This window comes from Rutidosis leptorrhynchoides, chromosome 4 (assembly GCF_046630445.1).
Source record: "Rutidosis leptorrhynchoides isolate AG116_Rl617_1_P2 chromosome 4, CSIRO_AGI_Rlap_v1, whole genome shotgun sequence".
NCBI classification, from domain to species: Eukaryota; Viridiplantae; Streptophyta; class Magnoliopsida; order Asterales; family Asteraceae; genus Rutidosis; species Rutidosis leptorrhynchoides.
This window is the reverse complement of record NC_092336.1, coordinates 97,669,181-97,695,858: the sequence shown is the minus strand read 5'-3', so window position 1 is coordinate 97,695,858 and position 26,678 is coordinate 97,669,181. Positions and strand designations below refer to the sequence as shown.

Here is a 26,678-nt window from a genome sequence, read left to right as displayed (position 1 = left end):
ACGAACCTATAACAATATATACATATATATCAAAGTATGTTCAAAATATATTTACAACACTTTTAATATATTTTGATGTTTTAAGTTTATTAAGTCAGCTGTCCTCGTTAGTAACCTACAACTAGTTGTCCACAGTTAGATATACAGAAATAAATCGATAAATATTATCTTGAATCAATCCACGACCCAGTGTATACGTATCTCAGTATTGATCACAACTCAAACTATACATATTTTGGAATCAACCTCAACCCTGTATAGCTAACTCCAACATTCACATATAGAGTGTCTATGGTTGTTCCGAAATATATATAGATGTGTCGACATGATAGGTCGAAACATTGTATACGTGTCTATGGTATCTCAAGATTACATAATATACAATACAAGTTGATTAAGTTATGGTTGGAATATATTTGTTACCAATTTTCACGTAGCTAAAATGAGAAAAATTATCCAATCTTGTTTTACCCATAACTTCTTCATTTTAAATCCGTTTTGAGTGAATCAAATTGCTATGGTTTCATATTGAACTCTATTTTATGAATATAAACAGAAAAAGTATAGATTTATAGTCGGAAAAATAAGTTACAAGTCGTTTTTGTAAAGGTAGTCATTTCAGTCGAAAGAACGACGTCTAGATGACCATTTTAGAAAACATACTTCCACTTTGAGTTTAACTATAATTTTTGGATATAGTTTCATGTTCATAATAAAAATCATTTTCTCAGAATAACAACTTTTAAATCAAAGTTTATCATAGTTTTTAATTAACTAACCCAAAACAGCCCGCGGTGTTACTACGACGGCGTAAATCCGGTTTTACGGTGTTTTTCGTGTTTCCAGGTTTTAAATCATTAAGTTAGCATATCATATAGATATAGAACATGTGTTTAGTTAATTTTAAAGGTCAAGTTAGAAGGATTAACTTTTGTTTGCGAACAAGTTTAGAATTAACTAAACTATGTTCTAGTGATTACGAGTTTAAACCTTCGAATAAGATAGTTTTATATATATGAATCGAATGATGTTATGAACATCATTACTACCTCAAGTTTAGTAGGTAAACCTACTGGAAGTGACAAGAAATGATCTAGCTTCAAAGGATCTTGGATGGCTTGAAAGTTCTTGAAGTAGGATCATGACACAAAAACAAGTTCAAGTAAGATTTTTACTCGAATTAAGATAGTTTATAGTTATAGAAATTGAATCAAAGTTTGAATATGAATATTACCTTGAATAAGAAAGATAACCTACTGTATATAACAAAGGTTTCTTGATCTTAGATGATTACTTGGAATGGATAGAAAGCTTGGAAGTAAATTAGTAAACTTGAAGGGATTTTTGAAGTGTTCTTGAAGTGTTCTTCCTATGATGATTATAGCTTGATTCTTGAAGTGATTTTTGATGAAGATGATGATTAATTACTGGAAAAATACGTTCATAATAGTGTGGGTGTGTTGAGAGAGAATTAGAAAGAGAATTGGAAGTGAAATGGAGTGAATGATGAGTGGTAATTGGTGAGTGGTGAGTGGGGTTAAAAGGAGTTCTAGTTAGTTGACTAGCTCATGGTAGAAGTTAAAATTGATTAGTCATACATGACATAATCAAGAGTGGAATCCCATGCTAGTTCCTATTGGTATATACCCATAGTAAGTACGTTTTGAAGCTGTGTATAATACGGGTAAAAATACGACTAGAATTCTTGATGAAAGAAAAGAATGTGAAAGTAACTTTAACCATTTTCGTTAAGTATGAGTGTTTTGATATATGTCTTGAAGTCTTCCAAAAGTATTTTAATACATCTAAATACACTACATGTATATACATTTTAACTGAGTCGTTAAGTCATCGTTAGTCGTTACATGTAAGTGTTGTTTTGAAACCTTTAAGTTAACGATCTCAATTAATGCTGTTAACCCATTATTTATTATATCTAATGAGATGTTAAATTATTATATTATCATGATATTATGATATATTAATATATCTTAATATGATATATATACATTTAAATGTTGTTACAACGATAATCGTTACATATATGTCTCGTTTCGAAATCCTTAAGTTAGTAGTCTTGTTTATATGTATATAACTCATTGTTAATATACTTATGGGGATACTTACTTATCATAATCTCATGTTAACCATATGTATATCCATATATATATCGTCATGTCGTTTTTACAAGTTTTAACATTCGTGAATCGCCGGTCAACTTGGGTGGTCAATTGTCTATATGAAACATATTTCAATTAATCAAGTCTTAACAAGTTTGATTGCTTAACATGTTGGAAACATTTAATCATGTAAATATCAATCTCAATTAATATATATAAACATGGAAAAGTTCGGGTCACTACATAACCCTTTGCTCCACTTGTTGCCTTCGTGGAATATCTCGATCGTTTATTTATTTAACATATATGAAATTGTTTAATAACTGCCTCATTACCTAGCATCACCATTCCTAATCATCTTTATCATATCCTAAATCCATCATCTTTAAACATCATAATCCTCTATCATGTCATGTATCAACTTCCATTACCTCATCATTAACGTATCATTATCTATCTCTTAATACCGAACCATCACCATTATCAACTCTCTTCATGGCCCAAGTATTAAAATGATCAAGTAAAAAAATCATAGCCCGCTAATAAAATAAACACAACTTTGGCCCAAAGTATATGTTGTAACCAAATTCTGATTCCTCTCATTCTTCTAATATTCAAATGGTTTACATTATATTAGTGGTTGTCGGCCACCATGTTGGTGTCCCTCATGCACAATATATATACCGAAATACTTTTATCAAATGCATTGTATATGAATCTTTAATAAAGCCAAGTGGGTTCGGTTTTAACCAGGAAAGCAACACCCTTTACCTATTTTAATGTAATTAGATATCATTCCAAGTTCCACTGGTCGGCCCAAACTGAAAAGGACGTAACCATAAGCTTAATATCCAAACAGTATAGTCCAACGAAAGAAAAAAATAAATAAGGAACACGGTTCAAAATAGGGTCCTGCTCGTCACCCTATCTCTACCCTACTTTTATCCTTATTTAATCCATAAACATCATCATAAAAAAAAAAATAACGCGTGATTTATATGACCCATTTTGGGGTCGGCCAACAATCCTTTTAGTCCCACATCTAAATACTTATTCTCTTATTGATTTGTAATCGGCCCTACAGCGGCCCTAATACGTCCTAATATATTTATCAACTTTTCGCTGTAACCATAGGATTCCATTATTTCTGTTTTGTTTACACGATTCAAAAGGAAAATTCCAATTATTAAAAACAGCTCACGAAAAATTAATTAAGTGGGGTTTGGTTTGTAAAATGTCGGCCACAAGTCTCACAAATATATTATGTGTCTTCGGCTTTTGATAAAGGGTTTTGTTATATGAATATATATCTAACCCGTTCCTTTACCACCTCCTACTTATCCTCATCAAACATTTATTATGCTTTTATATACTTATTTTCGCTGAGCAAGATTGAGAAGAGAAAAAAAATATTACGCAGATTCACTTGTAACAGAAGTTGGTTGGATGCGTCATAGGAAGAAGCTTGCAGCAGTAAGCAAAACAGTGGAAAGCAAGGAGTTCAAGGTGGTGTTTGATTTATTGATCAATCAAAGTAATAAACAAGGTTTGGTGGGTTTTAGTGGATCATGAATTGAAGGTGGTCCACGGCTGCAAAGACCACAGCTAGATGATGGTTGTGATAGTGGGTTATTGATGGCGGTGATAGGTTTTGATTATAAGGTGGTGATTAGGTTTGATGGTGAATAAACGAAGCAAGAATATAAGGTGAGTTAATATATTTTGTGTATGCTTGATTATATATATACATAATCAAATGGTTTGTGTTTCTCGTCATTGGTTTTACAGGAGTGATGGGTTGTTTTATAGCAATGAAGAGTTCGATAGATATATATGAGCCAGGAAGGAACAAACAAAATATATAAAGCAGAAAGAGATTGGAAACAGATTCGTACAATTAATTGTTAAAGCTGGATAATGAATTCAGACAAGAAACAAAAATCAATAAGGATTGATCGTGATTGGAAACAGATTCGTACGATTTATACATCACAAGATTTGATTGCAGTTTGTTTCGTAGCCTTGATGGGGTCGACAGAGTTCAATCAGAAGATATATAAACAAAGTAAAAGAAGATTGAGAATATTGACAGAAATATTAGAGCCAGGAGTAACAACAAAGAATGCTCGACAGGAGGAATCAATTCGTACTGGATAATAAATAAAAAAATAAAAGGAGAAAGGGAGTGCTAACAGAATTTGGCTGAATTAGGGATTAGATTCGATTTGTAGACAGGAAACAAAAATCATTACAGTGATCGTGATATGAAACTGATCCCATTACTGGATTTGATTCTGTATTAGTATTAATTCGTATTAATTAATCTAAACAAATAATTATATTATTAGTACAAAAATATTGATGTATATATTGTATCTGTATATATATATATATATATATATATATATATATATATATATATATATATATATATATATATATATATATATATATATATATATATATATATATCTGCTTTTATATATCTGTATTTATATATCTATATGTATATATTTATGTATTTACTTATCATGATTAATCTTATTGATTAATAAATATAACTACAATAATAATACTTTTAATAAAATAAAAATTTATAATAATATACTAGTAATTATAATAAAATTTTTATTAATGAATATGACAATAATAATTATAAAATTTATAACAACCATTTTATTAATAATAATAACACTAATATTATTAATGATAAAAATATTAGTAATAATACTACCACAACTTATATATATCAACTTCATATCTATAGATTATATCTTAATATTAATAACATTAGTATGGACATTAATATTGAATGTATTGAAAATATTATTATAGTAATTATATCTAAACTTGAAATTTTATTTTAATATATTATCATTTATTAGTTATATCATATTTACTAATTATATTGAATCTTTAATATTTATTAATTATATAAATTACAATGTATATAATATTACTTATGTATAGGATTCATATACATGTATATCTTCATAGCAACTTAATTATTCTGTATATTATTTTGCACATTAGATTCTAATGATTCAATTACATTTTATTATTTCCACTTCTTACATTTATATTTATATATATATATATATATATATATATATATATATATATATATATATATATATATATATATATATATATATATATATATATATATATATATATATATATTTATATATATTTATATATACTTATTTACAAAGAATTGTTCGTGAATCGTCGGGAGTAGTCAAAGGGTAATTGATTACATGAATATAATTCCAAAATTTTTTAGACTCAACATTACAGTCTTTGCTTATCGTGTCGAAATCATATAAAGATTAAGTTTAAATTTGGTCAGAAATTTCTGAGTCGTCAAGATGGTGTTCAAAATTTGTCATATGTATTGCAAGTATTCATTTAGGTTGTTTTAATTTTGTAGGATTAGACTGTGAACAAATATGCATCTGAAACGTAGTAATGTAGTGAACAAAGGCAAGATAACATCTTCTCAGACGCACACCCGATGTTCGATGAAATGACAGAGTGAATTTGGTTACAGTTAAATGTGTAATATATGTTTATCAAATATGTAATGCCACTTTGTAGTGTAGTTATGCCAAATATGCAACTTAGTAACGTATTTTTGTCAAATATATAACTTACACGAACAGGTACAATAGCTTTTTCGGTCAGCACAATGTTGCGTTGGATCATTTGAAGGTACATCTACTATCAAGGACTCAAGGTAAATAGGCATATTTTATCAATTACTTCTCATTATTCTAAGATTATCTAAATTTTCGTAGGAACCAACTTGATTTTCGTTTGTTCACATGATTCTGCTTTAAATGTTCACTCCTTTTCGGTGTGTCACTTAAAAGGTTTGTTCAATCAGCTTTCCTTTTAAAATTTGTTTCTTTTGTTGTTTGATTCTATGATGGGGTAGTAGAAAGTTAAAATAGATCAATGGATCAAATGGGCTGAATAACCCAAATTTGAATATTTAAAATGGATGGATGAATTAACTTGGTTGAATATGTATGTATTTAAGATATAAACTATTTTTTCTTTTACCGATGTGATACAATTTATATTAGATATTGTATGTAAATAAGGAGTTATTTTACTTTGTGAAGGTTTTGCTACCTAATCATAAATAGCAATTGTAATAAGTTTTTGTTTTGCATTTTCTTATTTAGTTATAAAGCTCGCTTCTATTGTTGGGGTTGCAAAATGAACATTCTCATGTATAATGATAATTTAAGATTTTACAATTTCGTCTGTTTGTCTACATTACTTGGATAAAAGTTCTTTTTTTTTTTTGTATTGTTTTGTATAATCATTGGTTGTTAGCTTTTGTATGCTATATGTGTTTTCTAAAATTTTGTTATAAATTTTATGCTTATTAAGAATCTTTCATTTTTGTTCAGTTTGCACCAGTTGATTAATCTTTAAAATTTGTTACTTTCTCATTGTTTGTGGTTTTTTTTCTAACCTCTCTTTACTGGTACTATATTTACTTTCTGATGGAGTCAGTTATGTATATATATATTCTTCTGTGAACAGTTATAAAAATAGGGTAACTTTGGTCTTTGAAATATCTTTCATCTCTTAAGATGTTTGATCTATGTAAATCAACTTGAATTTCATTTTTTTTTTTTTACTATGATGTATACTTGTGAGCAGTTTTTATTCCTTAAATGTGTTGTGTATGCTGATTGTAGTGAATCATGCGTTACCTTATAGATAATTCAATTCAAAGTTAATATGTATGCCGAGTTTATGATGAATGTAATTGTTCATACATTCCCTTACCAGTATTACAAAAGGATTTAAGTGTAAGCAGCTCTTAGTCTTTTTAATTAAGTTAATATGACCATGTTGAGAATGATGAAAGTTTTATAATACAAAGGGTAGTTGGCTGGATTCAACTGAAAGGTATTTAAATCTATTTTATTTTAATTTACTCTTAACCTTTTTCTGAATAGACAGTAATGTTGATTTTTTTGGTGTTTTTCATTTCGCTGGATATTATTGACCCTTTTTGTTTTTTATAGCTTAGAAACAGCTGAAGAGAAGACTATAGGTTGCTACGGTGAACCTGTGCAGGTACACTTACAATGCATAACAGTTTTAAAAATGAATGTGTTGCTTTTGCCCGTACATTTATGATATATAAGTTGATAACCTCTAAATGTCAGTAGTGTGCGTTTTCGGTTACATGATATCGTGCAGTTTATGCTTTGCACAGTCAATGCATAGTAGTTGTTCCTGTCCATCTACTTTCCTTAGGAACCACTGATTCAGGAAAGTCGTATTTACTGTTATATGACTTAAAATTTATGTATATATGCCTCATTAATCGAATGTATTGATACTTGCAATAACTGATTGTCATTAACGATCATCTGTCTTATTTGCTTAGTTTGGTTAATTTTTTTGCATTGACTATTATGTGAGATGTGCAGTTTTATTGTGAACTTCAAAGGACTGATGCATGTTGTTGTATGCGGTTGTGTGTGGGTGGCAAATGCGAGGATTCGATGCCAAAATTGCTGTTAAAAAAAAATATATGCAAACAAATAGAAATTATTTGAGTGAATATTTCATTGAAGTCGTTGAAATTTACTTGCAGATTAACATGTGTACCTGATGGTTGTGTGAATTCGATCAACTTTAGCAGATGGTATACTTTCATATTTATCTATTTATTCGGATTTGAGGGTTGAAGTAAAGCGAGCGAGGCTAGCACTTGAAGAACCTCAAAAGCAGGTTCACAGGATTAGAATTACATTATCTTCCAAGAATGTTAAGAATCTTGAGAAAGGTATTCATTTCAATTTTGCATTGATTATCGTATGTGTTGAAAGCCTTGGACATAGAACCAACCCTGTTATGTACAGTTTAGGCAAACGGGTCAAACGAGTATTAGTGTGACATTTGGGTTGGTGGGTTGGTGCTTATATAGAAAATGAAGTTTTAATTTGTTTTGGGTTAGTTGACCCATTAACCCAAATTGACTCGAAAATTAAAACATGATGGGTCTGATGGGGTTAGGTTGACAAGACCACTTTTTATTCAATGAAGTATGACAATTATGATGACCCATATATTTAACCTATCCTATTATGTACAGTTTAGTCAAACGGGTCAAACGAGTATTAGTGTGACATTTGGGTTGGTAATTTATTTCGGGTTAGCAGATTGACCCATTAACCCAAACTGGCTCAAATATTAAAACATGATGGGTCAGAAGGGGTTTAGGTTGACACGAGTACACGACAACACTTTTTATTCAATGAAGTATAACAAATATGATAACCCAATTATTTAACCTACCCTGCTATGTACAGTTTAGGCAAACGGGTCAAACGAGTATTAGTGTGATATTTGGGTTTGTGGGTTAGAAAATGAAGTTTTAATTTGTTTCAGGTTACCAGATTCACCCATTAACCCAAACTGACTCAAATATTAATACATGTTGGTGGGTGGAGAATCCCAACCTTGATCCAAGAGTTTTTGTCTCATTCATGGTGTTGACTTGAGGCCATTACAAAGCTGAGTGTTATTACATTACTATATGATGTTTAATATATACATTTCCTGTTAATATTGATCAACATTCATTAGATCTTAAAAATCAATCAGCATTGATATTAAGCTGTATCTATTTACATCAATGGAATCTCACTACTAGAAAAGTATAAATTGGGGACGACATTTTTCGGGACGACATAATGTCGTCCCCAAAAATAAGGAAAACGACAAAAAATGGGCCAGCTTTTTCTGAGACGTTTGACCAGTTTTTTGGGGACGACATTTAGGGACGACATGTCGTCCCCAAAGAAATTACCATTTTTCATTTATTTTTTTGGTAAAAAACTGGCTCCAAAAAGCAAAAAAAATCCCGCCAAACTTTTGGGGACGACATGTCGTCCCTAAATGTCGTCCCCAAAAAAAGAATTATATTTAATTGTTTTTTTGGCGCAGAAATATTTGGCTCCAAAGGTGGGAAAATTTCGTGCTATTTTTTGGGGACGACACGTCGTCTCTAAAAACTTTTGGGGATGACATTTGTGGCGCCTTTTGTGGCGCACCAGCGCCACTAAAGGTACAAACGAAAAAAGGTTGAATTCAACTAGTAATATTATTTTCTAGTATAAGTATTGCGTCACACACTATCATACTATATGGTTGTCCATTTTTATTTATTTTTTTATTAACGATCCGTCAAAAATTATTATTATTAATATTACTAGTTGTTTTTTTACTTTAATTTTTTATTTACTATATATTCAATTTCAATTGTGGATTTATCATTTCTCATATGATGGTTATTTGTTAGGAAGTGGTACAAGTGATAGTTACTTGTAGATTGTAGACAAATACGAAAATCTGAAAGACAGAAATTGTGTATGTTGGCACTTCATCACGAATGTTCATTCATACATGCATGAATTATGAATAACATAACGTTTACAATAAAACTTACACGTTGGTATCTTATTAAGAAAATTGGACAAAACTTTGTCCCACATTAAACCAACTTGCACTACAGTAGTACTAATATATTACAACAATTAGAGTTTTAATAATAATAATAATAATAATAATAATAATAATAATAATAATTAGTTCCACCAATTTATCTCGTGATGGCCTCACTACATAATAATTAGTTCCACCAAGTCAAGAGCATATATTACTATATCTCTACCCCACTACATCACTTCCACCAATTTATCTCTATTAATTTCTCCGTAATTAGTTCTTATATTGCAATCAGTCACTTTTAATATATTATTTGGACATTGCCACTTCTTTACCAATAAAAAATAACACTGCCACTTAATAATTTTCACGAAAAATTAAATTTCCCTCCACCAAATTTATGACTCCCCCCAAGTCTAAGAGAGTTAGAAAAAGGTAAAAGGAGTTTTTCATGGTTCCAGTTGTCCAAAAGTTAGAAAATAGAAAACCATAACTTTTTTCATCTTCATTTCCATCTCTGATTTCTCTGCTTCTGGCGTTACACTACTGTATCAAGGTAACTCACATCTCAGTATCTCACTTCTTTCTCTAAATCTAAATGTAAATCTCTAGTAATTTTTTGTTTATTTTTTCACAATAAATAGAGTTAACGATATGAAATTGATTTTTTTTTTGAACAGAACGATATGAAATTGATTAGTAATGTTAAATTACAAAGTTTTAGAGATACATCAGTTTTGGTCCAAATTCTTTTAACTGTGATATGTGAAGTATTTTTGATTTTGATGTATTATAATCATGTAAAGTAGCAAACTGATTTGGAGTCAGGGGCGGAGTTAGTAGGGTGGCAGAGGGGTGCTTTGCCACCCCCAACTGTGTTAGTATATATGTATATGAATTGTGTTTTAATGGCTATATAATTGAGTTTAGAGTGACAATTTTGAAGTTGTAAAGTGAGGACAGAAAGAGTTGCAGGTAGAGTTTAGAATCTGGTAGGGATAACAACTTTTTGGTGAACTTCCAATCAACACCCCTCATCTTATAATTATAGTTTACTTTTGTCCTCGTAAATTTAACACCATGTCATTAAACTCTATATAGATTGCATTTACATGTTCAAATCTAACTGAATACGTAACTGTTTTTAAAGTTTTCATGAACTTAAAAAAAAAAGAAGCAGTAGACGCACTTAAAGTTTAAATAAAAAATACTACTTAAATTGTTATTGAGATCTAAGTTACATGATTGTTTGTAAAGTTTTCATGAATAAAAATAAATAAAAAGCAGTAGATGCATTTAAATCAAATAAAACATGGAGTACAAAGATTTGGATAATTGTCCAATATGTGAGGAGAGTAGATGGAAAGCGGAACGCACAATGGGCAAGAAAGTTGCTAATAAAGTTTTGCGTTATTTTCCTATAACTCCCAGACTTAAACGTTTGTATAGTTCCAGACACACTGCAAAGTATATGACTTGGCATGTTACTGGACAATGCAAGGAAGAGGGTAAGATGCGTCATCCGGTAGATGGTCGAGCGTGGAAAGAAATCGACCAAAGATATCCAGATTTTGCACAAGAACCCAGAAACGTTCGATTAGGGTTGGCTGCCGATGGTTTCAATCCATTCGGCAACATGAATACGGCTTATAGCATGTGGCCAGTAGTACTGACAACATACAATACGCCTCCGTGGATATGTATGAAAGAAAGTTCTCTCATGTTGACTATGCTAATTCCTGGTCCTAAATCACCTGGAAAAGATATCGATGTTTACTTGAGGCCTTTGGTTGATGAGTTGAAGGCTTTATGGTCCGAAGGAGTGATTACGAGAGACTCAGTTACAAACACGAATTTTATAATGAAAGCCATACTTATCTGGACCATCAACGATTATCCTGCCCGTAGTAGTTTATCAGGTTGGAGTGGCCAAGGTTATAAAGCATGCTCTATATGTAACGAGGACACTCCTGCAATGCGTGTGCAAAACAAAATTGTTTACGTAAGTAATAGACAGAACCTTGAAATGAATCACCCTTACAGACAAAGCTTAGAATTCAATGGTAAGGTTGATAAAACCAAAAAACCTAGAAAGTTCAACTATAAGTATATTGAAGAACAACTCAATTCGTTGTTGCCAGTTGGTAATCCCGGGAAAAATCATAAAAATGTTGGTGGAAAAAGAAAACGTCCCCCTAATTGTCCGCACAACTGGACTAAAATTTCTATTTTCCGGGAACTTGAGTATTGGAAACATCTTCCACTGCAACACAATCTAGATGTCATGCATATTGAAAAGAATGTGTTGGAGGCTATATTGGGTACCTTATTAATGAATGACAAATCCAAAGACACTCACAATGCACGAGTTGACTTGGAAAGAATGGGAATTAGGAAAGAATTGTGGCTCCAACCAAAAAACAACGGTAAAAAAGACGGGCAATACTTAAAACCTCATCCTAAATACTCGCTTAAACCCGAAGACCGAGTCCATTTTTGTCAATTCATTAAAAATGTTAAACTTCCAGATGGGTTTGGATCAAATTTCAGGCAGAAAGTGAACAAGGATGATAACAACATAACAGGCATGAAGTCTCATGATTGCCATATCATGATACAACGATTATTACCGGTCGGAGTTAACGCATTTTTGGACGTAACTATCTCGACACCAATAATCCAGCTATGCGCATTCTTTAAGCAAATTTGTGCTCGAGAGTTAATGGTAGCCGACATGGTGAAAGCTCAAAAACAATTGATTAAACTTTTATGTACTTTTGAGCTGATTTATCCTCCGGCTTTTTTTGACATAATGATTCATCTGGTTATGCATTTACCGGAAGAGGCTATATATGGAGGGCCTGTTTACATGAGGTGGATGTATCCAGTTGAGAGATACATGAAGAAATTAAAAAATTATGTTAGAAATAAAGCTAAGCCTGAAGGTTGTATAGCAGAGGGGTACGTTGCCGACGAAGCGTTAACAACATGTTCAATGTCTCTTGAAGGAGTACAAACGAGATTTAATCGGCCTGACAGATATGAGGACGGGCCAAATAGACCGTGTGAGTTTAACGCTTAGACAACTTAATGCTTATCAGGCGAGATGAATGTTTATCGAACAAGTTTAATGCTTATAGGAGGAGCTAAAGGCTTATCAGATGGGCCGAATGTTTTTTGTTGGTTATATTATTGTTGTTAAGAATGTATAGTGGGAAATCGAGACAATAGCGGAACAAGAAAAAAGTCTCGGGAAACCGGTCGAGAAGCTGTAAATACAGCAAAATTTTGTTGTATTTGCATCCACCTTTTTGCGTAAATTGTGTGTTTTTTACATGATAACAATTAATATGGAATGGATAGAGTAATATATATTTAATCATATTTTAATAAATTAAAAAAATATAAATCTTAGAAAAAACTGATATTTTAATAATTAAAAACTGATTTTTAATTTAAGAAGCATAAATTTAATAAAAAAATGATTTTTTAATTAGGAAAAAATATATAAAAGATTGGGCTTGTCCACGCAATAACTTAACCGGGAAAATATTTTTAATACCCGCCAAATGAAAGTTGAGCGCTAAATGAAAAATGTTGAATTACACTACCCACAAACCCCAAATTCAACAAAACTCATCACCTACAGCTACTCACCCTATCCCTTTTCTCTCCCAAGCACCGACCCATCTACCAAATCCAGTCATAACTCCGGAAGATTGCCATTTTTCAAAGATTCAAGCATCAATCCACACTCCTAACAACATCCAAGGTATTTACCATCTAAAATTCTTACTTTATATTAACTGTTAGCTATATTTTGTTCCAGCGTTTTTAGGGTAAAATTGTACAATTTTTGTTGTCTGCTTGTATTTATGAATGATACTTGATACATAATAGCTTTGTTACGAGTTCTAAGGGACTGAATGATGTTAACGTTTCAAAAAATTTAGTAACATATAAGTCTGAAAGCTGTTAACTTTTTCAAAAATTGTGTTATGTAAATTGTTAGCTTTCTCTGAGTTCTTTTAGGAATTTTAGTAACTATATAATTTAGGATAGTTATCATGAAACGTGACTGGTAAAATTAATTAATTCAATTGCACTTTTGGATTTCCAGAAACAAGTTTACTAATAGAAAGTTGTAGAGTTCTTTTTGCTGACTTTCAAAAAATTGAGTTAGTTTTTGAGTTAGGTTTTGCTGACTTTCAAAAAATTGAGCTAGTTCTTTTTGCTTGTATTAAATTGCACTTTTGGATTTAGTAACCATATGTATGAATTTACATGTTTTTTTAGTGAGTCAGTTTTTGCTGAGTTCTTTTAGTATTAGCATGTGTAATAATTTAGTAACAGTATGTATAATTTGACTATTAATTGACTTACTTTCTAATTATCATTATATTTATCGAGTTTGTATGTATTTCTATTTTTTAGATGGCAGATGTTGCAGCTCCACATCATGGTGGTGATGGTTCTGAAGATCCTCCACCGCCACGGTGGGTACCAGGTTCAGGTTGTGCATCTTGAGGTAGGTCCTGAAACTAGTCTTTTGAAGAACTTTGACAAAATTTTAAGGAGTTGACAAAAAAAAAAAATTATATGACAAAAGTATTGAAGTATAGATGGACAAGTCGATGTGTATTAATATGCTCGCGGGAATCGTTAAGGACCCGTTATTTCCAAAGCATTACGAGAGTTGGGAAAAGGTTCCTGGCGAAAACAAAGAAAAAATTTGGCTTGATCTCGGTGTAAGTTTATTCGGTTAATTATATTATAGTTGACTTATTTAATCTTAAACTTTATATAATATATTACTTATTATACTAATAGAATTTTGTAACTTTTTTTTTTCAAATTGTTGTAGGGGTTTTTTAAGATGGGCGACTGGCTAGATGGTGGACATACCCAAAAGGTGGTGGAAGCCGGGGTAAATTCTTTGTGCGCGGACCGATGGAGAAATGCTAAAAGTAAACAAAAAAAATATTTCACGGATAATGACGGGTACGCACTTCCCAATAACCTTCGAAACCGACCCCCACCGAATGTTCAACAACGTCTATGGGACCCATTTGTGGACCTAATGCTTTCAAGTAAATTCCGGGCTCGTTCTGCGCAGAACAAGAAAAATAGGGCGAAGATGGAATACGCCAGTACGCAGGGTAGCAGGTCAATTGCCGACCGTGTGGTAAATCCTATTTTTAACTTTAGTTTATGGAAAATATTAATACGTGTCTGTAAATTTTAAATGGTCAAATATTAATATGTGTTTGCAGGCCTCTCTGGATCCTCCGAGTCTTATCGAAAACTTCAAGAACAACCACACTTTTAAGAAAGGTGGATGGAGTGGGGATAAAGCTAGGGTGAACCACGTAAGTACTTACATATATATATATATATATATATATATATATATATATATATATATATATATATATATATATATATATATATAAAGTCAAACGAAGTCAACAAAAGTCAATTGGGTTAAAATTGGGTTAAATTTAGTCAATTGGTCAATATGGGTTAAAATTGATTTAAATGAAGTCAATTGGTCAATATAAGTATATGTATATGTATATGTGGGCCAAATGGTCAATATGGGTTAAAATTGGGTTAAATTGAGTCAATTAGTCAATATGGGTCAATATAAGTATATGTATATGTATATACGGGTCAAATGGTCAATATGGGTCAAATGGTCAATTGGGGTCAATGTGGATTAAAATCGTCCCCAATTGAGTCATTTAGTCAATATGGGTCAATATAAGTATATGTATATGTGTATATGGGTCAAATGGTGAATATGGGTTGTCGTATTGTTATATGATAATACTAATAATAATATTTGTTAACTATGTAGGAAAAAATGTTGAAATTAAAAGAAAAATATCCGGAAAGGAGTGATGAAGTCATTATGTTGGAAGTTTTAGGCAAACGTCGCGGGTACCGTCGCGGAGTGGGTAAAACGTTACCCGGATCGGCTAGTACATCATCTTCATCATCAACTTGTCAAACAAGACGACCACCACCACCGGGTTCCGAAAACCCATTGCTAAAGGAAGCGGTATACGATACTTTTGCCTTTAACAATATGGCAATCCCGCCCCAATGGCAATCTTTTTTCCCAACCCCCAATCAAACTCAAGAAACCGAAGGTGAAGACGAAGGTGATGACGATGAAGACATGGAAGAAAGTGGTGCGTCTCAAAGCGAAAGTGATGAAGAAAATGAAGATGAAGCAAGGTAAGTTTGTAAGTTTGTTTGCTATTCGGATTTGGTTTAAGTTTGTAAACTTTGGATAATGTTTTAAGGTTGTAAACTTTGTGTCGGATTGTAATCTTTTAGTATTCGGATTAAGTTTGTAACGGTTGGATAATGTTTCGGACATGTTTTAATTAATGTTGAGCTTGTGTTTGTGAAATATATTGTGTTTTGTGCAACAGGTTTTGATTTGGTTTAAATGTGCCGTTTTTACGGCTGGAAAAGCAGTTTTTAATCGGCCCAAAAACGATAACAGCTTATTGGGGACGACATGTTGTACCCTTTTGTCGTCCCCAATTACATTTTAATATTATTATTATTATTTAGAATGAAAATAGGATATTTTAATATTATTTTTTTAGAGACGACATGTCGTCCCTAAAGAGTCGTCCCAATTAGATTAAAAATATTATAATTATTAATTCGTTGGAAAAATGATTTTTTTAATATTATATCTTTAGGGACGACATGCCGTCCCTAAAAGTCGTCCCCAAAAAATGGACAAGATTAACAATTGAAAAGTCAAAGTGGGTCCCACCGTCGTCCCTAAAAAAAAATCAGTCGTCCCGAAAAACTTTTCGCGACAGAACACTGGGGACGACTTTATGGGGACGACATGTCGTCCCGCAAGATTATTGAGGACGACATGTCGTCCCTAAAAACAAAATTTTGTTGTCCCCAATTGGGGTTTTTCCAGTAGTGTCTACTAAAAAGGCCTTTTAAACTTTTATTAATTAAATTATTGTTATGGATATGGATTGCGATATAATATTGGCGCCTGTTTTCAAATGCATTGCTTTATGTACAGGTAGACTCATGATGTAAAGTTGTCTTATCAATATTGAAGTTCCTTCAGATCAAGTAAGGTTCTTATTAATGCATTATTTTGAACACCGAGTCTTATGATGCTTGAGTTAGAATTCTGACCCGATTGTAAAGGAAAAGTCAAGAAGAAAGTTTTTGACCGTTCTCAAATGTGCATCCTATCTATCTGTGTGATACCGAATCAATTTTTGTCAATGGTTTGGGGTAAGGGTCAAAATGGTTACTCTATGTATGTCTCTAAATGGGTTAATGCTACCAGGCACAAGTTTTGTTTAAATAATCTAACTTTTTTTTTTTTTTTTATTGATAATAGGTTTGTTACATATGATTACAAAAATCATATTGTTAAAGATATTGCATTTAAGAATGTAAAGGGATCATGCCTTTCTTCTTAAAGAAGCTAAAAAATCATGTGATTTATGGTGATTTCTAAACCTACAACATGATATATAATGCAGTATGCAATGCTAAACTTTTCAAACTTAAAACTTTAAAACCTTAGTATAGGTCAGATGTTTCTTAATGATTGAAAACTTTCAGGATCACAATTAGTAGAACCTTAATGTCATCGTGATGGTTGGATAGTACCTAAATAATGAACAGTCATATTAATATATGGTCGTGTTCGTTCTTATAGACTAAATTACGAGTAATATAGTTTAATATATATCTTACAATTCGAAGATGTATGTTATGTTTTAGGACGTGTACAAGTAGACTTCCACGTTCCAAGTGATGTGACGATTTGAGATTGGAGAAGAGACGTTTCATCTTTATAAGGTTTGTTGTTATTTGATTTTATATTTGTTTAAAGGGCAACAGAATTTTGAAGAAACTTGGATCAAATGTCACTTAGTAACTTCAACAAAAAAACTATTTGATCATTTCGTTCATATATACATGTTTTATGACAGGCACTTGTCACGTGAAGTATTCAAATAGCTAGGAGTAACATTGTTGTTCATTATCTTCGGAATACTTCTGGTAAACGTTACTAGAATACATAGTCATATATATTGGTTGGTATATTGTGTGATACTTTTTTTTCCCACTTATTTTATGTTTAACAGGGGAAATTAGCGGGTTTAAATAACTCTATTAACTTCTTTATTGCGTTGTTTTTAGCATTAGTTTATCTTACATGGTTGATTATGACCCGAATTTTATCATTCCTATTTTGCTTCTTCTTTTTTTTTTTTTACTTTATAAATTTGCTTAATCTTAGCCCTTAATGTTGATGTCGATTTTTTACCAACCAACAAATTAGAATCTCTAATTTTTTTAATAGGTGATCGAAATTGAAGATATTTTTACTTGAAATAGGTGCCGGACAAAAAATTTGAGATCGATTGACTTAATTCATAAAGATCGAACTTGAAGATAATTGTATTTGAAATTGCAGGTAATCATTGATTATTATAATTTTTATTACTGTGTAAGTGTTAATTTTTCTGATTTATACTACGTATTACTACGTCTCTTATGCTTTGTTTATGATTTCACCTTTTTTTCTCATTGACAGATTAAAATATGGGGTTGAAGCAACCAAAAAGGATGACTTGGAATGTGTTATTGGTGCTTTAGTTGGGCATATGATGAAATCAGTTCTTGATCATATTAGTTACAACACCTAATGTTGAGTTTTTTTTATGATTATTGTGTTTCTTTTAAAATCACTTTTCCTTATAATATTGTTAATTCATATATATTTTTAAGATTTAATATTGTTTGCGGAAGAGTCCCCGTGCAACGCACGAGCTAACTAATATAAAAGGTATCAGTTAAAATAATTCATTTGAATACTGGGTCAGGAGGGGTTTCGGTGACCCACCATCGTAATATCTTTTGTTAAAGTTCTAAAATATTTGATTAAAAATAAAAAATAATTGATGACGGGTTCAAAAACAGTAGTTAGTCATATCCTGAATGAAATTTACATGTTGGCTTTCAAATTTGAGTTATTTTTGACTAAATTGATATCATATTAGACTTCAAGTACATTGACATACGAAATTACTACTACACCGATATATATCACTTATATGTTGCATTTGTAAGAGATGCACGTTGTTCTACATATAGAAGGTCATAAGTTGATCAACATCATGCTTTTTGCCACCATCATCTTGCGTTATGACTACAACAATTTTGATCACGTATATGTCAACATTTTTTAAAATATGCCTAACCATATCACCATCTGCTTGTGCTAGGTAGCTTTAAACAATGACCCTGGAATAATAACGACACAAGATATGGTATATATTAGCTATGGTCCATAGTCATACTTTGTTTGAAACAAGAGGTGTTTATAGGTGGGTTGAGATACTAATATATTAGTGTTTGAAACATTTGTTTGATTATTTTATATGCAAGTATTCTCTGAATTTTTTTTTTTACAAATGCTCCTTCATTAAAATAAATCTTCATTATCCTTAATTTATCACATCATTAAGTTCATAACACTATCAATTATATTCTTAAACTCTTACTTTCTTTATCACATTTTGTAAACTAAACAATTCACTTAAGAGAGTTAAGATTATCAGGCTTGCTTATACTGACCAATAATTATGGTACTTCCGTTTTTAGAATCACTAATATCTTCTTATGGCATTTTCTTTAACTTAAACCCGCAATTTTTGCGGGTCTTAAGCACAATATCTTACCTGACATTTCCAAAAAATTCTATATCCAAAGCAGAAGGCTTACGCTATCTTTACAATTCATTAGCACATCAAGAGATTGGAAACGTGGAATAACCTATGAGAAACAAGACTTAAGTTTTAAATTAATATACAACGATTCTTTTCTACCTGTAGATATGCGTTTTTTGGTTCTACTTTGCTCAATAACTATATAGAAATATTATCTCCATTTCGAGGTTACTAGATCACATGCAAAATAAAAAAATTAATCACATTTACTCACGTAAAATCAAGACCCGCTTAATCCAATAAAGTAGCCCTGTGAATTCGCCGGCACTAAGCTAGTTATATTTAAATGAGAAAATACATGATTTTGTGAGTTCTTTCCAATCAAAATTTCTCCCTGTATTCTTACATATTTTTTATGCCTTTATAGGTCTTTTTTATCTTTTATGTGTAACATAGTCAACCATGAGCACAATAATTCAAACATTTCTTGATTGTTAAACACTTTTAAATTTTGCTTGGGTTAAACGTAGGCTTTACGGCTAAGTATCCTTATACGCTGTATAAATTAAATTTTATATTTATACTTAATTATTCAAACTCGCCATGAACAAATATTGATACCAAATTTATATTAGAAAATTCGATGCTAAAAATGAATATTTATAGTTTATAATGATTAATCGCAGTTTATAAATTTGAATATCGTATCTAAACGTAACCCAAAGGGCCATGTTTGTTTTGATGTCTTAATTAGTTGTGGCATCACATAAATTGAAAATATACGGAGTAATTAACTTCGTTTTTATTTTATATCTAAAGGTTGTATATGTTTAATTTACATCAAGACCACACTGAAAATCGTAATACGAAGTATACTGTTATGATTTCAGAATGAAGTGCAGATCAAAAGATAGTCTATAAGATTGCGTGTTCCCTCCTTATTTAAGCTAATTTTTAAAAGTGGGTTATATACTTGAGTTTTTGGCTTGGAATGAGCTTCGTATGGAATATGTTCATAAAAAACGGTATAAGGGCAAGCCATTATTCGAGTCCCAACACCTTGGAGTGGTTCCCTATGAAGTGGTGGCGTGAACCCGAATAGATGGTACCAACTGTTGCGGTGACCAACGAGGCTCGGTGTGGTGGCTTGAAATCGAAGAGTGGGTGCCAAACGTGATCAACGAGGACGTTGGCTCTTTAAGGGTGGCATATTCTTAGGCCACTTTTAATCCTGATTGTGATTTGACAATGTCATGGAGTGAAGGTAAATAGTGGGGAGTATTAAATCTTAGTGAGTGATAAAATGGTTTTGTACATCGTGTCTAACGCCTCAAAAGTGACGTTGCATTGTTGATTTGTTATCGGTATTATGATACAACATTGGATGAGGTGATTTCTTGGTTTGAAGATTGGTGTGTTAAGGAAGATGCAAAGGCTAAAGAATGTGTTATTATCTCGATATTAGTTTGCCATGTATGGAGGTACATGAATGGCTTGATTTTCTCCGGCGAAGCAATGAAGAAATCGTTTTTTATTTGATTCCATTTGTTATTTTTATTCGTGGGTTAGTAGTAGGGGACAAGTTGATGTAAGATGAAATGATTGACTTTTAATGTCGTTGTAATCGCATGTTAATCTTTTAATGTCGTTGTAATCGCATGTTAATTTGTTTTCTCCCTAGCTGCTCGCTAGGGGGCTTTGTTTTTAATTAAATTTTGCTTGTTAAAAAACGATGTGTTTTATTTACCATTAAAGTCATAATTAGTAAGTAAATCTGAATGTCATTAAAAGTAAACTTAAATCATAAAAACAAAATTTCGTTGTTGGTCCTTCAACGTTGTACCAAACAGCGTAGTTGACCTTACCCTTTTTTTACTTCGCTGACCTCGAACTATTAAGATATCTCACGCATAATATTAGAGTTAACGATTGTTAACTTTTGCCCATTAAGTTAGATCACGTGCACAACACGTGAATGCATTTTCGTCCAAATATATAACATAGTTATAATTATAAATGATCACTATAAAACCGAAAATAAAAATTAAATTTATTAAAATATTTGCATCAACTCCTTCAATGTAACACCCTAACTTCTGAATTGGGCACATGTCGCGTTGCGACTCATGCCATCACGTCGCGACCTTAGGCGGGCAGCTCAGGGACTTTTGTGTAAAATGCTGGAAATTGAGGATTTGATTGCAATTTTGAATGGGATTGGGTTTTTAACTCCCAAGAAGATCTAGAATTCATTTTATCTTCATTTTCATCAAGAAGCTTCAAGTTCTAGTGAGAGGAACAAACCTTAGAGTGAGAAGGAGCTAGAGGATGAGGAAGGTGTTAATTCTTGCCCAAATTGGAGTGCCGTTTTTGTGTTCTGCATCTAGCTTGATTTTGGTTTTATTTTGTGATTTCGGATTTGTGTTAGAGTTTGTGTTAGTTGTGACTTATAAACCTTATTTTCTTTGAATTTGGGGGGTTTTTGGTGTAAGTTTTGGTGTGTAAACCTTAGTGTTGTAATCTAGGGTTTGGATGACGAATTTTGGGAGTTTAGTCTTAATTCTTGGGTATAAATCACTAGTTAACTTTTTGGTGGAAGTTTGAGATGTTCATGAGAACATGTTTGTGAGTTAAAATTTTGGTTGTGACTTTGATTTGGATCAAAATGGGTGATGACTTGATTTTGTTTATAATCGTGGGATATGGCTTATGATAGTCTTTTCAGGTCAAGTGCGATCTGGTTAAATGATACTTGTTTGTGTGCGGGTTGAAATTACCACCCGTAGTGGTAATTCCATTTAGGTGTCTAAATGGGAGGATTTTAGTGAGCAAGGTGGAAACCCTTGGTTTAGGGTGTGGGCGTTAGATTCTCTTTTAGAGAATAAGTGTTGATGTGTTGTAAACCTATATGTGCATTATATGTGATTACTTGCTCGGATGAGATGATGAAGGTTGTACATACATGGCTTGTGCTTGTGTGTACGTTCAAGGTGAGTGGAATACGTATGCATTCATGTATATGATTTACTTGCTTATGGTTAATGTGGTTGATGTGGTATAGTGATTTCAAGTGTGTCGATTTTACTAGAGTGATTTTCCAAGTGTGTCGGATTCACTCAAGTTCGTGTGTTCGATACCACATGGGTCGTATGGTGTATATCGTGTGTTCGTATCACCATGGGTCGTATGGTGTATATCGTGTGTTCCTATCACCATGGGGTTAGCGTATATCGTGTGTTCGTATCACTAACGGTCAGCGTATATCGTGTGTTCGTATCACTAACGGTTATTGTGAACAATCGGTGGTCCTTCGAAAGAACCACTCCTTTGTGCTATTGGTTAACCATGAGGTTTGTGTGTGACGTTGTTATATAGCATACTATTGTTGTATTGTTGTTTTTTAGCATGTTATTACGTTTATGACATGCTTGTTGAGATGCTTATTGTGATGCCTTGTATGCTATATTTGTGTTGTGGTTGCGGGTTGGTAAGTTATATGCATATGTGTATAATTGTTCTTCTCACTAAACATTAGCTTACCTCTCTCGTTGTTTACCTTTTATAGGTATTTTTGGTGTGGAGCTACTTAGTTGCTAGACTAGGGTGGATTAGAGTTGCTTGAGCTTGGCGGAATGGCTTATAGCCTTCGGACTTGGGCTGGGGATTGGTAAACTCCCCGGGATCATGCTCGCGATATTGGTTGGGTTATTGAGTCTGTAACACCCCGTCAAAAATCCCTTTAACGAAATGTTATCTCTGGTCCCAGTGCTTGACTTGACTTCTACGTAACAGCAATGTTTTACAGCGGAAGCAATTAATATCTGAGAATAAAACACGCAAAAACGGGATCAACAATAATGTTGAGTGAATCTACAGGTTTTAGGTAAACAATATAGTATGTTTAAGAAATAATATTCCGAAAACGTTTATTAGTAGAAGACCACCGAAGTTTTATGTCAAAAGTTTGCATACATCAATGTCAAGTGTTAACTTTTCGTAATCAGCGATGTCAAGTTCCAAATGTGTGACATCAAAATAGTTTCGTTTTATATACGTGTAAACATTACCATGTCTAGTTTCAAATTTTTGTAGACCACAGTTTCAAGTAACGTATCATAGTATCTGAAAAACGGTTATCAGAAAATAGTTTAAATCCATTGACTACGAGATTTTACAAGTACAACTCCAAGTTGCGAAACGTTTACATAATCTATGAGCACCTGAATACTAGCAATGACCAGAGCATAGAAACCACTACACTCTCCTTACCTCATAAAATGTTATACACTTGTTCGAGTGTATCTAATGTTCAAATTAAATGCACCACAGTTATAAAGTAGGGTGAGGTTGTCAACCTAACGGATCCGTCCATCTAAATTGTGCTTACCCGATGGTATTAAAAGTATTCAAGCTAGAGGCTTTGTGAACAAACTCAATACGTATATATAGTACTCGTGTCAATATAAAAAGCATTTGATAATGTAAGTACAATGATGTGTGCGAGGTGTACTAGGAAATAGTTATATTTTTACTAGGAAATACTATTAAATATGATACAATTTTACACAAGTGATTTATTTATTTATAGAGTGGATATACCTAAACTTTGCTACAACACTTATAGGCTGTGTACCTAATCGTACAGTAGTGTAGTTTTTAGTAAGTCTGATTCGTTCCACAGGGATCTTTAAACAAGCTTAACGCTATATTTTTAACTTATATTTGTAAAAATACAAAAATATATATAAGTAGTATTATTATTATTATAAAAAGGGGGTTTTTTTTTACCATTTAATGACCGGTTTGTCGATTTTTAAAACTTTAGTCGCAGTTAAAACCTAATGTAAAATATTAAATAAATAAAAGACTTAATTTAAAGCGTAAAGTAAATAATGATAATGAAATTGCGATAAATAAAAGTGCGATAATTAAAAAGTACGATAATTAAAAGTGCAATTAAATACAATGACAATAAATAAAAGTGCGATAATTAAAAGTGCAATTAAATATAAAATAAAGGAAATTAAATATGAAATAAAGGAATTATGCTTATTTAAACTTCCGTAATCATGATGTTTGACGTGTTGTTTTTAGTTTATTCCCATGGGTTAATTGTCCTTTGTCCTGGATTATTCGATATGTCCATACGAATTTGTCCATAATAGTCCATCAGTCATAAATATAAAGTGCGAAAGTCTTCGTCAAATTATTCTTATTCCCGAAGTCAAATATTCCAACTAATTGGGGATTCGAATTGTAACAAGGTCTTAATACTTTGTTTAATGAATACACCAGGTCATCGACTGCGTGTAAACCAAGGTTTTACTACTTTGTTAACAATTACACCAATTACCCTTGAATGTAATCCACCCCTGTTTCAACAAGTCTATTAACTATTAATCCAGTTCCGTGTCCGATAAAATGAACAATTATTGGTATTTATAGATATCCCGCCCACCGTACATAGTCAAGCGTATGTGGTTATATATAAATATGTCAAATTATAAGTCTATATATTAAATTAACGAGGTATCTTTTAGTTAATATAAAAACCCATTAATAGCCCATAGTCTAATTTCCACAAGGGTCGTTCTTTTGTCCAAACCCCAATTATGGTACAAAGCCCAATTACCCAATCTTAATATTTTTAGCCCAACATCATGATTACTTCGTCTTAAATAAGCATAATAATAACTTAGCTACGAGACATTAAATTAAAAATAACATTAACCATAACTTACAGTGATTAAAAATAGCGTAGCGTTACACGGATAGAATTTCGACTTACACTCTTACAACATTCGCTAACATACCCTTATTATTAGAATTTAAAATTAAAATTATAATATAAATATAAATATATTTACGTATAGATAGAGAGATGGATATATGATATATAAACTGAGCCAAAACACGCGAATTTATAGGACCAGGCCTGGATTTCAGGGCCATGCGATCGCATGGCTTTTGTGCCTCCAGGCTATGCGATTGCATGGGGGTAGGTAGCAGCTCACATATTTTTGTTTATTTGCTTGTCGACGTTTTAATAAATAAATATAATATATAAATAATTATAAGAATTATTTAAATATTATGTTATATTTATGTGCATAGTTGACTTGTAATTTTTAGTCCGTTGCGTCAAGCGTTGAGAGTTGACTTTGGTCCTGGTTCCGGATTATCGAAAGTCCTTGCGTACAATTTAATATCTTGTATTTTGCGTTTCGCGTCTTGTACTCTTGTAATTTTGAGACGTTTCTCATCAATAATTGGAACCACTTTGATTGTATTTTGTACTTTTGAGCTTTTTGGTCGTTTGCATCTTTAATTCGTCGAATCTGTCTTTTGTCTTCACCTTTTATTATTTAAACGAATATCACTTGTAAATAGGACAATTGCAACTAAAAGCTTGTCTTTCTTGTGAAATAATGCTATGAAATATATGTTCGTTTTTAGCATTATCAAATATTCCCACACTTGAGCGTTGCTTGTCCTCAAGCAATATAGTCTTGAAATATACTAGAATCACTTCTTTATTCTTCACACTTTGTACATCAGTGATTTCTATACGGCGGTATAAACAATGGTAGTAACGTTGTGGCTTACATGACTATGAAAATTTAGATCCTTTAAGGAAATTGGATCTTTATGAAAATATTTGATCTTTTGAAAATTGAATCTAGCTTTTACCCTAGATAGGTTTTCCGGAATAACCCTTCACCGGTGTTTGCAAAATATTTTTGTGGGTTTGGTGGGTTTCAAATTTGAAAATTTTAGCACAAAACTTACGGTTTTGTGTCAGCCACTTGCTAACCTTGTATTGGGAAAGCAACACGTCCAATATACTTGTTCCGTATATTACCTTTCGATAAACTACCGTCTGGTTGTAAAGGAAAGCGTTGAACAAGCAACTGTTAAGGCAATGTCCCCTGACATGCTTTTAATTATGGTCTATAACGTGTCGGATGCATTTACTATCCTTGGTAGGAGCAATAGTAATGCTCACCCTTATGGTTTTTCGGTTTGGCACAAGGTCCTGTCTTCGACCATGCTATGCAACCACCGTTCTTACGATTGACACCCGATTTGGTTCAGGTGACCTAATGAATTCCAGGTGAATTCCTAGGATTTTACGTTCAATGTTAATGAACGCATTAAAAATAGGTTTTCAGAAAATAAATCGGTTTGTAATTTTGATCAAAATATTTTCTCGTTCAAGCTCGAGTTTAGATATCATTGAATTCCATGAGTTTGTAATTCTCAATCTTTAAGGTCAATCTCTAGGATTGAGTAATATCAGGCTTAAAAGCTGTTTTTTGATCTTTAAGGA

The 26,678-nt window shown here is 32.1% G+C and overlaps 1 protein-coding gene and 1 long non-coding RNA gene across 4 annotated transcripts; both read left to right on the top strand.

Annotated features, from left to right (window-relative positions):
* The first annotated feature begins 6,672 nt into the window (after positions 1-6,672).
* LOC139844163 (uncharacterized) lies at positions 6,673-18,461 on the top strand. Of its 2 annotated transcripts, XR_011757848.1 has the most exons (8): positions 6,673-7,223; positions 7,750-7,941; positions 8,547-8,671; positions 16,675-16,727; positions 17,394-17,471; positions 17,606-17,675; positions 18,015-18,093; positions 18,214-18,461. It is a non-coding gene; the product is annotated as an uncharacterized lncRNA (long non-coding RNA). The 2 variants fall into 2 exon arrangements; XR_011757849.1 differs by lacking the exon at positions 8,547-8,671 and having other exon boundaries at positions 6,676-7,223.
* LOC139839964 (uncharacterized) lies at positions 13,062-16,037 on the top strand. Of its 2 annotated transcripts, none has more exons than XM_071830178.1 (6): positions 13,062-13,377; positions 14,040-14,133; positions 14,228-14,353; positions 14,470-14,790; positions 14,879-14,974; positions 15,466-16,037. In XM_071830178.1, the coding sequence occupies exons 2-6, from the start codon at positions 14,047-14,049 to the stop codon at positions 15,850-15,852; spliced, it is 1,017 nt and encodes a 338-aa protein (XP_071686279.1). In that variant the 5' UTR covers positions 13,062-13,377; positions 14,040-14,046; the 3' UTR covers positions 15,853-16,037. The 2 variants fall into 2 exon arrangements, with proteins under 2 accessions (XP_071686279.1, XP_071686280.1); XM_071830179.1 differs by having other exon boundaries at positions 14,215-14,353.
* Positions 18,462-26,678: the final 8,217 nt, after the last annotated feature.